The 15,562-nt window shown below is 52.6% G+C and overlaps 2 protein-coding genes and 1 long non-coding RNA gene across 5 annotated transcripts in view; 2 read left to right on the top strand and 1 right to left on the bottom strand.

The window, feature by feature from the left end:
* Positions 1-14,357, top strand: part of PPARG (peroxisome proliferator activated receptor gamma) — a 171,039-nt gene extending 156,682 nt beyond the window's left edge. For 2 of the 3 annotated variants that reach the window (XM_086368716.1, XM_086368715.1), the window contains exon 8: positions 14,221-14,357. In XM_086368716.1, the coding sequence (XP_086224842.1) occupies positions 14,221-14,240 (20 nt within the window). In that variant the 3' untranslated portion in view covers positions 14,241-14,357. The remainder of the gene's footprint in view (positions 1-14,220) is intronic. The other variant, XR_015151874.1, reaches the window with a different exon arrangement.
* LOC147348706 (uncharacterized) lies at positions 954-2,546 on the bottom strand. Its single transcript, XR_015151882.1, has 2 exons — positions 2,446-2,546; positions 954-1,756 (listed from the first exon to the last, which is right to left on the bottom strand). It is a non-coding gene; the product is annotated as an uncharacterized LOC147348706 (long non-coding RNA).
* Positions 14,358-14,369: 12 nt separating the features above from the next.
* Positions 14,370-15,562, top strand: part of TSEN2 (tRNA splicing endonuclease subunit 2) — a 45,901-nt gene continuing 44,708 nt past the window's right edge. Inside the window, exon 1 of the mRNA XM_086368719.1 lies at positions 14,370-14,394. The gene's annotated coding sequence lies outside the window, so the exon portion shown is untranslated. The remainder of the gene's footprint in view (positions 14,395-15,562) is intronic.

The raw sequence follows: 15,562 nt of genomic DNA, 5'->3' as shown, positions 1-15,562 counted from the left end.
CCGCCTGTAGGCTGGGCGTGAGCACTGAGTGCTCTCCAGGCATTCAGGGTTGACTTTAACTCAACCTGTGCAGCTTGATGTGTCTACCCCTTGCACCCAGCCTGCGGAACCCCTGGGTGGGGTGCTTAGGGTTTCAGGGACATAGCCCTGACCCAGCCTGAGCGCCTCTGAAGCCTGCTGCACCCCATCCTTCCATGGGTGTCTGATCGTATGATGCCCCCAGGCTAGCAAGTTATGGTCGCCAAGTTTAAGAATCGGCAGAGCGCAGACCTCCGGCCAAGCCCCAAGGTCAATGTGAGACGGCTCTGATGTGCACCCTCTTTGGCACGAGAGTGAGCCTCACCATGCCAGCACTGGCGTAAACTTTAATCTGTAGGCTTGACACTTCACTCCCACCATGACTCTATAAAGAGGACATCCCACGAGGATCCCTGGGTACCCACTGGCTGTTGTGTACCTTGCCCAAGGCCGTCAGCCATAAGTGTAGAATGGGGAGGGGACCCCAGTCGGCTGGACTCTCAGACCCAACAGGTGGCCTCACGGGGGTCGCAGTGGCTGAGCCGGAAGGGCCAGGGTATCACCTGCTCCTAGTGCACCTGCAACCAGGAGAAAGCAGAGGGTGTGGAGGACACAGGGCCTGCCCAAGGGCCAGCCAGACCGAGCCGGGCTGTTCGCCCCGTGACCCTCAGGCCGGTTATACTGGCTGCAAATCAGGAGCTCAGAGCAGCGGGGTTCCTACCCTGTGACAGGCGAGAAGAAAGAACAGAAACACCACAGGCGTTTCTGACCTGGAGAGTTAGGTTTAGAAAATTACTAGGCAGAAAATTACCCACTGATAGAGAAGATGGGAGGGAGGAGAGGAGGACAGGCAGAGAGGGAGGCAGGGAGGGAGGGAGGGAGGCAGGAGAGGAGGGAAGGAAAGAAGGAAGAGAGTCTTCTCAGCTCAATGAATATTTGGCAGATGAGTGATTTTATTTCCTAGCTGGTTGTTTTTGGAGACATCAAATGGCAACCCACTCCAGCATTCTTGCCTGGGAAATCCCACGGACAGAGGAGCCTGGCGGGCTACAGTCCATGGAGTCGCAAAGAGTCGGGCTCGACTGAGTGACTGAGCACGCAGTAATGGTCCAGCTCTGTTCAAAGTAGTTCTGGAACCTTCTCATTGAAGAAAACCCCAGCGACCAGGTGTTTAGCTCCCCAAGATCCTGCCCAGCTCAGTTCTTGGCTGATCCCCATGCCCCTCACCCCAGCAGCGTCTCCCACCCCGCTTCTTATTTAGTGGAGACTCAAAATCGAGGTCTATCCATTTAAGAGGGGTTGGGCTGGGCTTGCTCTTAGAGTTAGATTCAGGTCATTTTACTACATACAAGTCACTTTGAACCTCTTGGAACGAGTGCAAAAGATAAGTTGGTGTATCCTTGCGAAGCAGTGAAGGGAAGCGTAGTGGGCATCTCAAAATGCCCACTACCTGCCCGAGGCTCTGCACATTGCTGTCCTCACAAGGGCAGCTCTGCGGACCTCAAGGGCCACCCACCCCCTGCCAGCTTAGGGGGGGTCACATCACACAAGGTCACGCAGGTACAGGCCCCAGAATTCTCCAGACTTCAAGAGTGGGGTGCTTTTTCTTTCTGTCTGTTTTGGCCTCTGCTGATGGCGGGCGCTTTCTCCATGCAGGCCAGCTTTCAGACCTTCCAGGGGGACCTTTCATCCCGTGGATCCTGCAGCAAGTTCTCATTCATTTTCTGCATATCACAGCCTAAAAACCAGACGCAGGAAACCATATTCACTGTGAAGATGCATTCAAGCGTACCCGTCAAAAGAAGTCTGTAGAATTTTTGAAAACACATTTACAAATTCCTTCCTCCCGTTTTCATTACTGCAAAGGGCATACTCTTTTCGGGTGTCAGAACACAGACGGCTACCACTCAGCTGCCATTTCTGCCTCCTGACCAGTCCTCAAGCGTCCGGCGAAGCCTCTCTGGAGAGGCTGGAGGCTGTGTGCTGGGCCCGGTGGGTACAGACATGAGTAAGACCCATGCCCCCCGGGGGCGATAAGGCACGCTCACTAAACAGCCGTGCACGCCAGGCCTAGGCTGATAAGGGCTGTGGGAAAGGCTGAGATGAAAGGTCGTGAGAGTATGGAGCAGAGGGGAGGGCCTGTACACGCGGGGGAATCGGGCAAGGCCGAAGGATGGGGACGAACTGTATAGAGAGACTCGGCAAAGGCCGACATCCCTCCTGGCTGAGGGCCCCACGGCTGCCGGGGGTGGTCCTGGGCCAGACCCCTGTGTACCCGGCCCGTTATCCTGCCCACTGCCCCCTCCTTTCAGATGAGCAAACGGAGGCCCCACGAGGCTAAGCCCAAGATCACAGGAGGGTTCCAGAAGCAGGCTGGGCATCCCACTCTGTCTGAAGCCCAGAGCTCTTGCTCTTAGGTCGACTCACCCTTTTCAAAGAACTTTTTGAAAGTGTTATCCCACTGATCTTCCTGTCCCCGAGTTTCTCTATGTCTCACCAGCCGGTTGGCACAGATGAGTCACCCTGCCCGTAACGGCCTGAAGTTCACTTGCCCGGCTCCGCCCCCTCCCCCCGCCGCCCTGGCCCTGGCCCTGGGCCTCTGGCCAAGGCTCACCACTGCTGGCTGCTGTCCCCTGGGGTGTCCGTAGTCACCTCGCACTCCCTCACCCCCTCTGTCAAAGTTCACCCCCCAGGAAGGCAGTCAGTGGAAGGCCCCAGCCGCTGCCCAGGTGAGACCCACCCCCTTGGAAACACCGTCCCCACCCAGTGAGCCAAGCAGGCAGCACGTGGCCTCCAGTGCCCTGGCGTCACTCCCCTGTGGCCAGCATCTACACGGGCCGTCAGGAGGCCCGGATCCCAGGCTCAGAGCTGCACTAGCATCAACCCCATTCATGTGTGTGTGTGCTCGGTCACTTCAGAGTCGTGTCCAGCTCTTTGCGACCCCATGGATTGTAGCCGGCCAGGCTCCTCTGTTCATGGGCTTTCCCAGGCAAGAATACTGGAGTGGGTTGCCGTTCCCTTCTCCAAGGGATCTTCCCAACCCAGGGGTCGAACGCATGTGTCTCTAATGTCTCCTGCATTGGCAGGCGGGTTCTTTTCCCCAGCACCCCCGGGAAGCCCTCAACGCCACTCATTCTCCCTCAAAGCCAGCTGGGGCAGGGACCCGTTATCTCCACAGTAGAGAGGAGACCCTGAGGCTCAGAGAGGTGGCTCTGCTCACCCCAGGTCACACAGCTCGCGAGAGGCGGGCGCTGAGAGCTGGTACCCTTGGTTGTCCTCATGGAAGTGGGGCCCGTGATCCCGGCGTGGAAAACCAGCTCCGTCCCTTCCCGAATCAGGACTCTGGGGCTGGAGCCATGCGGTTATCTCCCAAACTGCACAGTCAGCTGGAACGAGGATTCCAGCCCCTTAAATGAAACCATGGGCTTCCCTGGTGGCTCAGACAGTAAAGAATCCACCTTCAGTCTGCCTGCAGGAGACCCAGGTGCGATCCCTGAGTTGGGAAGATCCCCTGGAGAAGGGAATGGCTACCGACTCCAGTATTCTTGCCTGGAGAATCCCATGGACAGGGGAGCCTGGCGGGCTGCCATCCACGGGGTCACAGAGTCGGACATGACTGAGCGACTAACACAACAACACAGCACGAGGGAAACCGGGCAGGTGGTCTCCAAGTTCACAGAGAAAGTCCACGTGGCTGGTCAGAGCTGTTTCAGTCTCACGTCTTTCTCCGGGGTGGTTTTCAGAAGCCTTGGGAGCCCCGTGTCCCTGGTCCCCCCCAGAGGGCAGCGAGTCATGGTATCTGGCCGACCTGGCACCGTGACCATGAAGATCACCCGACCTGGCGGGCACTCTCGTGGGACCCCAACCCAAATACCTGCTCTCTATCTGACAGAGAAGCGAACCACAGCCCCGGGAGGGCACACGTCCTGCCTCAGGTGACCCAGGCAGCGCGTGACCCGCCCGAGACCCAGGTCCGGGGGCCCCAACGCCGGAGGGCTTCACTGTGACTTGCATGAGTTTCTTTCCATTTTCTCAGTGGTTCGCAGCCCCTGGCCACACATCTGAAATGCCTGGGGTCCCGCCTGAGCCCAGCCCGACGCAGTTGGATCAGCTTTGGGGAGTGGACAAGTGGGCAGACTTCGACTCTAGGAAACGCCCAGGGATCCACCTAGAGGAGCCTGAGGCGGGCCTGGAACCAGGGGAGAACTGAAATTGTGGGGCGGGGCGAGCTGGAGGCTAGCTGCTCCATCTTCCCATGCCTTCCCCTCCGTCTCCTTCCCCTCCAGCCCACCAGGAACTGGTCTCCAGCCTCCCTCTTGGTCTGGGGCCCTCTGGCATTGGGGGTGAGATCTCTGTGTGGCCCCTCCCTCTCTGGTGTCTCACCAGCCTGGCGCAGACCAGCGTCAGTCGCTCAGTCATGTCCGACCCTTTGCAACCCCATGGACTGTGGCCCACCAGGCTCCTCTGTCTGGATTCTCCAGGCAACAATACTGGAGTGGGTGGCCATTTCCTCCTCCAGGGGATCTTCCCGACCCGGGGATCGAACCTGGGTCTCCCGCATTGCAGGCGGATTCTTTCCCGTCTGAGCCCCCAGGGAAGCCCACCACATACTAGGTGCTCCCTAAACATTTGGTGAACAGATTCACACAGAGGGCCCCCCAGCCACTCCTTCCACACCAGGATTGCACGGTTCTCTGCTGCAGGATGTAAAGGCATGACTCGGCCAGCCCAGTAGGTAGCATGGCGCACCCATCAGCAGCACGTCGGGTGCCTCCTATATCACCCCTTTCCCAGCAGTATGTATTAACTTAAAGAAATCCTTTCTACTTTAATAGCTAGAAAACAATCTTGGTTTTGGTTTGAATTTGCATTTCTTTGAATGCTGGTGAGGATGAAATTTTTTTTTTTCATGTGCTTCTTAGTCATTTGTATTGCTTCTTCTGTGAATTGTCTGTTCCCAATTTACTAATTTGCAACGAGAAACACAACTGCCAAAGGGACCGGATACACGTGTCCCCCAGCCAACACCCCAGCTCCCTGTGGGCACCCTGCACGGGGAGGCCAAATTCTAATCAGAACAAGGCTTGGTGAGCACAGAATGAGGGAAGGGAGGGGCCGGTTATGCGATTCCAGGGCTTCAGGGTGTCAGAGCAAGCTGGACCTACCGCCGGGATGCCCCCGAATGATCCTTGGCCAGGACAGCATCCTCCTTTTTCTGTCCTCTACTTCTCCAGCTGCCCAGCCCTTCAGATGGACACGGTCTCTCTTTAGAAACATTGCTACATTCATCTCCAGCTCCCGCTGGCCTGACAGCCCTCCTGGGTCCATGCTTGAACTCTCAAGGCGGTCGGTCTTCACTCCTAATTCCTCTGCCTCCTTGGACTGCCTCTGCATGCCTTGGGGATTCGCAGAGTGGAGCTGATCATTTTTAGGGTGTTGTCTTGGAGTTGCCCCCTCCCGTAAGTGAAAGCAGCTTCAGGGGCTCTGAAGCTGAGCTGTGTGTGAGACTCCACACACAGGTTCCGTGTTTAGAACAGTTCCATCCTTGTGCAATTTTTTCAAGGCTTTCCTCGGACTCTCCTGGAGGGCTCTGACCAGGTTAAGGTCCATGGGCAGAGAGGACCTTGACAGTGCAGAACAGCCGCCTGAGAAGTCAGAACTCCAGGAACCAGTGAGAGGGGCTCCAGGCAGGCCTGTGGTTCGGGGGTGGAGGGGGCTCCTGGAACAGCAGGGACAGGAGGATTTCATTCAAGGGTGGGAGGAGGAGGAGGACTTAGGTGGGGAGGCCTAGGGATCTCTGGCCTGGAACATGGAGCTGCCTCCTTCCCGGGGCCTCTCAGACCCTCTGTATCCTCTTCTGCCCTCTGGCATCTAGGGGGATCTTCAGAACCCAAATCTGACTGAGTCATTCCCCTCCTTCAGCATTTCCTGCATCCCCTGGATAGCGCTCCAGGCCTTTCACAGCCTGGTCCCCAGTCTCCCTTCTAGGCCTGCCTCTCTTCCCCAGCAGACCACTGGATCGCTCCTAAATATCCCCTGTGTGTTCAGACCTCTGGGCCTTTGCTTAGGTGGGGCCTGCAGCCTGCAGTGCCTTCCCGACTTGGCCAGTCCGTCCTCATTCTTTTGAGTCCCAGCTCAAGCATCCACTCCTCCGTGAAGTCTTTGCTGAGCCCTGCCCCCCTCCCCGAAACCCTTCATTGTAGCATTTGCCACGTTTACAAGAGTAACTTTTCCAAGCACCTGCTCCACAGCTGGAACCCTGAGAACTTTGACATTACATACGATGTGTGGCTTATCTGAATGCCCTAACCTCCCCCTCGGGGCCACACGGAGTGGGGGCTAGATGAACGGGAAGGTAGCTGTTGCTTGCACCAAGCTGAGAGGCCAAGGAGACTGGAACCTGGCTCTGGCCTCCAGGACCTGGGGCAAATTCCTCCTCAGTTCGCTTCTCTAGAGAAGGGGAGCGTGGAGACCCAGCTGTCCGCAAGGCCTTTTATTAAGACAGCCTGGTGGGCTTCCCTGGTGGCTCAGTGGTAGAGAGTCCGCCTGTCCATGCAGGAGACAAGGGTTTGATCCCTGATCTGGGAAGATCCCACACGCCATGGAGCCACTAGGCCCATGGGCTACCACTGTCGAGAGTGTGCTCTCCAGACCAGGAACTGCAACTCACGAGCCCGCGTGCCGCAACTACTGAAGCCCGCCCTCGCCCTGGAGCCCATGCTTCACAAGAGAAGCCCGCCTACCGCAGCTAGAGGGTGGCCCCCACTCACCGCAGCTGGAAAAGGGACCCAAACAGCAACAAAGACCCAGCACAGCCGAAAATAAAAAAAAATTATTGAAAAAAGAAAAAAGACCCCACATGAGGCACTATTCTAGAAATAAACATGTTACAATGATTATATAATGTATATAATAAAAATCATGTTGCATAAATATGTCTGGTAGAATGAACATATCAAAACAAAGCCCTTATAGTTACTTGCAGTCAGATTCTAGAACCGAGGAAGAGGCAGGACCAAGACCTCTTGCGGGGGGCAGAATTTGAACCTCAGGAGAGTGAGGTATTTCGTTACAAGAAACACGACACTGCTCTTGGCCCCAGAGAGTAGGTGTGGTGAAGCGAAATAAAGGTGGATGTGAGAGTCAGGCAGAGCACAGCTCAAACCCCAGCTCCACAAGCCTCGTGCCCTGGGGCCTTGAGTAAGGCCCGTAACCTCTCTGATCCTTCAAGATGAGACACTGTCTAGCTAGCCCAGAGATGTGCCCTTGGAGGCAAGACTCCATGACTCCTGGGACTCCCTTCCGTTTCATCCCAAGGAATGTAAGCCGCCAGGAAAGGGAGCTTGGACACGGGGCCTCACTCTTCTAAGCCTCTGTTTTCTTGTCTGCCTAGCCAGGGTTGCCAGGCGGGCTGACTTGAGGTGAAGTGAGATTGTGGGCTCAGAGAACTGCACTCGGATCTTCAGTGAACATTAGCTTCCCTCCCGGCCTGGCAGGGGTCATCTTCTCAGGCTGAAAGCTTCGGAGCAGCCCCATCTTCTCGGGCAGAGAGCTTCAGACAAGGCGTTCAGAGCTGTAGAGGCAGCTGAGGAGGAGGCATGGTCAAGAATAGGAGTCAGAGGCTCTGGAACACGTGACCATTTGCCTTCTCCCATCAGAAAATGCTCTTAAACAAACAGCAAGTTTCCTCCATTAATAAGGCCTGTGGAATGCAGATGCGATTTTTTTTTCCTTCTCCTTTTTCTGCTGATTAAGTTCCCCCAAAACCCCCTTAAGAATTTTAATAAGAAATGCAAAAATCAACAGAAGTCCAGCAAACCCTTTCCTGTTATTAAATAAAGGGAAAGTAAATATTGCAAATTGGACATATTTCATAAGAGGATGTTTTGTTTGGGTGAAAAAAAACGAGAAAGAAAAGAAAAAGCTATTTGCTTTCTGGCAGCAAATACATGTCTTTGCTGAATTTTGGTTTCAAATCTGATGACTGGGGCATTATTTCTGGTTTGCCTGGAATCCAGGCCTTTTGACATCGGAGGCGGACGTGCCCAGAAAAGAGGAAAGCCAGGTTTGGGCCACCTTGGGCTTCTCCTCCTGCCTCTCCTATGAGCAGACCAATGAATTCGTCAACCACCCAGGAAATGACACCCTGAGCTCAGAGAGGGGGCCAGGTTGGGGGGAGGGGGAGGCGGTCACACACAAGAGCAACTTGGAACAAAGAAAATTTCTATAAGGAAGAGAAAAAAAGCAGAACAAAACCCCAGATTCTCCTTTTTAGGATATGAGACCATCAAGCATATCTTATCAATACAGCATAGCGGCCCTGCAGTTAGGCAGTGTGTATGCACGACAGAGGATGAGATGGCTGGATGGCATCGCTGACTCGATGGACATGAGTCTGAGTGAACTCCGGGAGTTGGTGATGGACAGGGAGGCCTGGCGTGCTGTGATTCATGGGGTCGCAAAGAGTCAGACATGACTGAGCGACTGATCTGATCTGATCTGATCTGATGCTTGCTAAGTCACTTCAGTCGTGTCCAACTCTCTGTGGCCCTATGGACCACAGCCCCCCAGACTCCTCTGTCCATGGGATTCTCCAGGCAGGAATACTGGGGTGCGTTGCCATGCCCTCCTCCAGGGGATCTTTCTGACCCAGGGATCAAAGCAGCGTCTTACCTCTCCTGCACTGGCAGGGGGGGTTCTTTACCACCAGTGCCATCTGGGAAGCCCAAAGTCAGGCAGAGCTGGGTCTGATTCCTACCTCTGCCACTTCTTAGCTGGATTACCTTGGGTCAGTTACATAACTTCTCCCACTCAGTCTCCTTATCTTCAAAATGGGAAGAATAAAGGTGTGCACTAACGGAGCTGTTGGGAGGAATGAGTGAGTGGGAAAATGAGCCAATGCAGGGAAAATGAAACGGAAATCAAACCAGTCCATCCTGAAGAAAATCAGTCCTGAATATTCATTGGAAGGACTGATGCTGAAGCTGAAGCTCCACTACTTTGGCCACCTGATGGGAAAAAGTGACCCATTGTAAAAGACCTGATGCTGGGAAAGACTGAAGGCGGGAGGAGAAGGGGACCACAGAAGATGAGATGGTTGGATGGCATCACCGACTTGATGGACATGAGTTGGAGCAAGCTCCAGGAGTTGGGGATGGACAGGGAAGCCTGGCGCCCTGCAGTCCATGGGGTCGCAAAGAGTCGGATACGATTGAGCAACTGAACTGAACTGACACGGATCTTTTTTCATTTTGTGCAATAGGACAAATGTAGAGAACGAGGAAAAGTGAGAAGACTTTGTGTAGTGATCGATAGTTTGCAGAGCACTAAAGACCTGCCACATTGGGCACTGCAGCCCTGGGAGGCAGGCAGAGCGAAAACTGCCTTCAGTTTCTGCTTGCAGCACCTGCTGTTGGGAGGGGGTGTGACCCCTCCAGGCCACACATTAAGTGGTCCATGTGATCAGGAGTCCAGAGAAAATGACCAAAGGAAAGGGACGGAGGGAGTGAAGCCAGAGGGTGGAGCCATGTCCAGCCACACAGGAGCCGCGTCTTCCAGGGGCCTCTGCACCCTCTCCTGGTCCCCTCTGCCCCCCTCCTGGAGTCCCCACAGCCTCACTGGCTGCCCGCTGCTCCCTGGCAGGTGTGGCAGGCACAGGATGCTGGGACCACTTGGGCGTTGCCAGGATGAGCTGTTACTCTGCGATTGCTGGTGACCTGGACCCCCGTAACACCAGAGCCAGGCCGGTGCATTTCTGGCCGAATTTGCCCACCCCTTCCTCTGATCACCTTGCCCCAGGGTCCTCTCCCGCCCTCCCAGAGTACGGGCAACCGTCATCTTCAAACCGCTGATCCTAAGCAGGAAAATTATTTAGGTTTTGTCATTCCCTGTCTTTGTATTTATCCAGTTACCTGAAGCATCTTTTCTGTGCAAAAATTAAAATAGAGAAGTCAATGTACCAAATTAACAATCGCATATATTTCTACCCCTGTGTTTGCTTCTGTAGTTTAATTTTTCTTTAAGAAATAAAATCTAAAGCTAAAAACCCCTTATGTACTACCTGAGGCCTACAGATAACTAATGAATTTGGTGCATAACCTTCCTGTTGTTTTAAAATAGTTTGACATATCTGTGCATACACTGAGGCCTTGATACTGTTGGGACTGTGTTTTAACTTAATGGAAAGGTATCATAGGATTCATATCATTCTGCATCTTGCCTTTGTCAGCAAACATGTTTGTGAAATCTATCCATGCTAATGAGCACAGAAGAATTATGGCTGAGACTACTTTTCCACTTTATAAATCCTCTGTCCCATGTTCTGTACGTCCCTTCTTCTAGGGATGGACATTTAGGTCGTTTCCTTGTTTAATCACAAGCCATCATGCTTCGATTAAAAAAAGAAAAAATCTTTGTATGTGTCCCATCTCTGCCCAGGTTTTTCTAGGAAATTTACCCAGATGTCGAAATCTGTTTCATTAATCACAGGGAGGAGTAAGCTTATGTGGGATCAACTTCCTCTTCCTGTGATGAACCCCAGTGTGACCTTGGGCAAGTCATTTCACCTCTCTGAGTCTGTTTTCTTACCTGTAAAACCATTGTGTGATAACCGCTAATTCAGAGTGGCTGTGAGAATCATATGAGATGGTCTCTCAAAAGCAGCTGGAATCAGGCAAATGGTAGGAGTCCAGCAGCTCCCACCATCTACGCTGTGGGTTTTTCTAGCAGCCAAAGTAGGATCTAAAGGTAACACTGGCACCTTGCCCTGGGGGCCCTGGACCCAGCAAAGCGTAGCCTTGGGGCCTCTCCCGGCCCACACCCCTTAAACCCGCTGTCAGCTCTATCTCCCTGCCTAGCCTGGTGTCAGCTCCGTAAATAACTGAACAAATGTTTTTTTCAGCGTCTCAGTGGCCTCAGCTGTAAAATGGGATGGCAGCACCTCCTCCCAAGGGCTGCCCTGAGGCTAAATTGTTGGAGAATGTCTGCAGGGCGCTTGTTAAAATGGAACGCCCGTTCCTGCACATCTTGAACCCTTTCTCCTTCATGGCAGAGAAATGATCTGAGGTTTCTTCCCGCCGGCCGGGGGAAGCCAGACTGCGGTCCCCGGATTGATTTTCCTTTCCAGCCCGGTGTTTTTTGTTGCCGATGCTGCGGGTAGACGCGTAGAACCTTTTGCTGGGTGGCTGCTTGTGTTGGTTTTCCTCGCCGAAAACTGGAGGCTGGGTAGTTGAAATTTGCTAAAATACCGCCATCTAGTGGCCTGCGCGGAAATACTGCAGGGCTTTCAACCCGTCTGAGAAAAACAATGGGGCGACAGCTGGGGCCGCCCTGCCCCGCTCAGAAACGCCGGTGGCTCCCCATTGTCTGCGGGGTAAAGTCCAAACGCCCAGCCTGGAATTCAAGCGCCTGCGAGATCGGGTCCCGCCCTGCCTATCAGCCCTTATCGGCGGCTTCGACCTCCTGCCCTGCCAGGCCCAGCTCCTTTCCTGCTCCAGAAAGTCCAGGCCCACACCTCCTGGCACGTGGGCCTGCCCTGTGCCCCTGACTGTCTGCTGTCTCCCTCCTCCTCCTCCAGGCTCACCCTTCTCCAGGATCAGCTCAAAGGCCACCTCTTCCTGGAAGCCTCCCGGATTATTCAGCCCATCTGAGTCTTCCCTGACCTCCCCCGCTACCGCCCCGACCCCGCAACACTCCCTCTGGGGCATTTCTGTATTTCCATGTCCCAGGTGGCACAGTGGTACAGAACCCGCCTGCCAGTGCAGGAGTCATAAGTGACATGAGTTTGATCCCTGTGTTGGGAAGATGCTTGGAGAAGAAAATGGCAACCCACTCTAGGATTCTTGCCTTGAAAATCCCATGGACAGAGGAGCCTGGCGGGCTTCAGTCCACGGACTTGAAAAAGAGTCAAGACTTCCCTGAGCGTGCGCACAAACACACATACACGTGTTTCAAGCTGTGCTTCTGTCAAAGCACTGCCCTCCCGTATCAAACATGATGGACAAAAATGAATGCAAGACCGATGGAGCGTCGCCTGGCCTCCCCTAATTCCTAGCTCTGAAAACCTGGGCAGGGAGGGAGCCTCACCTGTGAAATACCAGTGAGAACACCTATCTCACAGGACTGTGATGAGAGTCAAGGTCAGATGCTAAGTGGCTAGCACATGTAAAGGCCTGATAAATTATTAGGGTGGTCAGACGAAATACAAGGTACCCAACTGATTCTGAGTTTCAGATAAATGATTTTTATTTATTATAGTATACGTATATCCCAAATAGTACATGTAGCTCCTGTGTTACATTTCACAGATGTTAACGATTATTGTTCATTTTGTTAGATGTGCTAATGAAATTGGGTATATATATTTATACAGTCAGTCCCCATTATTGGCACATTCTGTATTTGCAAATTCACCTGCTGGCTAAAATTTATTTGTAATGTTGAAACCAATATTCGCAGTACTAGGTCACTTACAGACACGCACATGCGCAGAGAGGAGAAAAATTTGAGTCTCCCGGTGGGCGTGCTCTCAGCTGATGTCAGCAGCTGATACTCTGTCTTGTTTCAGCTCCCATGTCATAAACAGGTGTGCTTTTTGCCGTCCCTTCGGCGCCACGCTTTTCGTATCTTTGTGCTTTGTGTTGGTGATTTTCAAATGGACCCCCAGGCAGAGTGCTGCGGTGCTGCGCGTTGTTCCTAAGCCAAGAAGGCCGTGCTGTGTCTCACGAGAAGATGCACGTGTTAGATGCCCTTGGTTCACTCGTGAGTTATACACACATGGGCCAGGAGTTCAACGCTGATGAATCTACTGTAGACATTAGGTAAAGTGTTTTTAGGCAGAAGCACACATGAAACAAGGCTGCACATCAATTGGTTGATGAAAATGTTGTGCCCGGAGGCTGGCGGGAACCTGCCTGTATTTCCCCTAGAAGCAGGGATTCAGTATTCCCTAATTGCGTGTTCATGTGACTTTACAGAACTACTGTGAATAACAAGAAGCAACTATATGGATATGGATGTAATAAAATTTAAATTCCTACCTGTTAGAGTCACATATCAAAATATAAAGTGTGAAATTATATGCTGCTTTAAAACACCCTAGCAGTGGGAGAGAAGTGTGTTTTATGGACAGTATAAAAGAATCAAGATACCAAAGGTTGAAGATGCTGGAAGTGATGAGGTATTAGGCTATTCTCTCTCCTTTTGTGTATGTTTGAAAAGGGCCATAACAAAAGGTCTAAAACACACACTGTTGGGAGTTCCCTCGTGGCCCAGTGGTTAGGATTCTGGGCTTTCACTGCCCTGGCCCGGGTTCAGTCCCTGCTCAGGGAACTCAGATCCTGCGTGGCATGTGGGGGAGGGGGAGAAGGGACAAATAAACACACCACCAAGAAGAAAATCTTGGTGCAAGAATACCATGTTCATTAGCTTTTTCTCGGGACCCTCTGGGGGGACAGGACTCCAGATCATGGCCCCTGAGAGCCCATCGTGGGCACATCCCAAGCCCTTGAGCGCAGAGCACCCACTGAGTTGCCCAGCCCTGGCTCTAGTCTCAGCTCCCCCTCAGACTTGCTCTGGCGACTCTGAGCCTTTTTCCTTACCGGGTAAATAAGGAAGTTGAACTGGACAACCTTTGTGTTCTCTTTCATTTTAAAAACCCTCTCCTTCCAACTCCAGTATTTCCTCCATCGCCTTGTTCTGGTGCAGTATTACAGCACACCTCCAGCTGTCTTCCCAACCCAGTCCATCCTGGCATCACCATTCTGCAAATCTTGCTGAAGTTCTCCCTTTTTTGCAACATTCTAACCAGGAACCTACCCTGATTTCTATTTCTCTAAAGTCTGAACTCCTCAGCTGAGCAGTCAAGGCCCCTGCAGGTAAAGTACCCACTAAGTGCCATGTCTGGGGCTCTTTCTGCCAGGAGTTCACCGTCCAGTTAAGGAGGACCAGGAATTAGGGACATCACAGGGGTCACCAGGTCTTCCCTGATGGTTCAGTCAGTAAAGAATCAGCCGACAGTGTGGGAGACCTGGGTTCAATCCCTTTGTCAGGAAGATCCCTGGAGAAGGAAGTGGCAACCCACTCCAGTATTCTTGCCTGGAGAAGTCCATGAATGGAGGAGCCTGGTGGGCCACAATCCATGCATGGAGTCACAAAGAGTCGGTACACGACTGAGTGACTGACACTCTCACTACTTCTTTTCAGGGGGCACCAGACTATCCTAGAACACAGAGGAATGTCACCCAAGGCAGCCTGGGGAAGCAAGAGGAAGTGTCCTGAAGAAGAGAGGTCTGAGCTGAGACCTACAGGGCGACCAGGAGTCACTGCTGCACACCCAGGAGAAGGATGGTCCAGGTGGCAGCCACAGTGTTCACGAAGGTCCGGAGACAGGAGAAGGTTGGGGAAGGTCTGGATTTCAGAGCCCGTCACACTCAGCCTCATTAATCTCTCTGGCATTATCTGCCACCCTTTCCTGCCACCTGCCTTCCACATAGCCCAGCATGTGTGTTATGTTTGCTGGGGACCCTGGGATTTATTTTAGGAAGGTATATATTGCACTCCCTACCAGGCCTCCTTTAAAATAACCAGGTAGGAGAAGCTTTTATAATTCCCAAGGCACCTTTGTTTCGCTCATCCCTCATGATCCTGATGACCCATTTTTTAATAGAGGAAACTGTGGTTCAGAACGGTTCAATTCAGTTCAGTCGCTCAGTTGTGTCCAGTTCTTTGCGACCCCATGGACTGCAGCATACCAGGCCTCCCTGTCCATCACCAATTCCCGGAGTTTACTCAAACTCATGTCCATTGAGTCGGTGATGCCATCCAACCATCTCATCCTCTGTTGCCCGCTTCTGCTCCTGTGTTCAATCTTTCCCAGCATCAGGGTCTTTTCAAATGAGTCAGTTCCTCGTATCAGGTGGCCAAAGTATTGGAGTTTCAGCTTCAGCATCAGTCCTTCCAATGAATATTCAGGACTGATCTCCCTTAGGATGGACTGGTTGAATCTCCTTGCAATCCAAGGAACTCTCAAGAGTCTTGTCCAACACCACAGTTCAAAAGCATCAATTCTTTGGTGCTCAGCTTTCTTTATAGTTCAATTCTCACATCCATACATGACTACTGGAAAAACCATAGCCTTGACTAGACAGAACTTTGTTGGCAAAGTAATGTCTCTGCTTTTTAATATGCTGTCTAGGTTGGTCATAACTTTCCTTCCAAAGAGTAAGCATCTTTTAATTTCATGGCTGCAGTCACCATCTGCAGTGATTTTGGAGCCCCCCAAAAATAAAGTCTGTCACTGTTTCCCCATCTATGTGCCATGAAGTAATGGGACCAGATGCTATGATCTTAGTTTTCTGAATGTTGAGTTTTTTTTTTTAATAATTTTTGTTTATTTATTTTTGGCTGTGTGGGGTCCTTGTTGCTGCCTGGGCTTTTCTCTAGTTGCGGCAAGTGGGGCTCCTCTCTAGCCGCTGCGCTCCAGCTCCTCACTGCAGTGGCTTCTCCTGCTGCTGAGCATGCGCCTCCAGGGCACACAGGCTGCAGC

This window comes from Bos grunniens, chromosome 22 (assembly GCF_055505025.1).
Source record: "Bos grunniens cultivar Pamir isolate PY7600 chromosome 22, Bosgru_T2T1.0, whole genome shotgun sequence".
Classification (NCBI taxonomy): Eukaryota; Metazoa; Chordata; class Mammalia; order Artiodactyla; family Bovidae; genus Bos; species Bos grunniens.
This window is presented reverse-complemented; position numbering and strand designations above follow the sequence as displayed.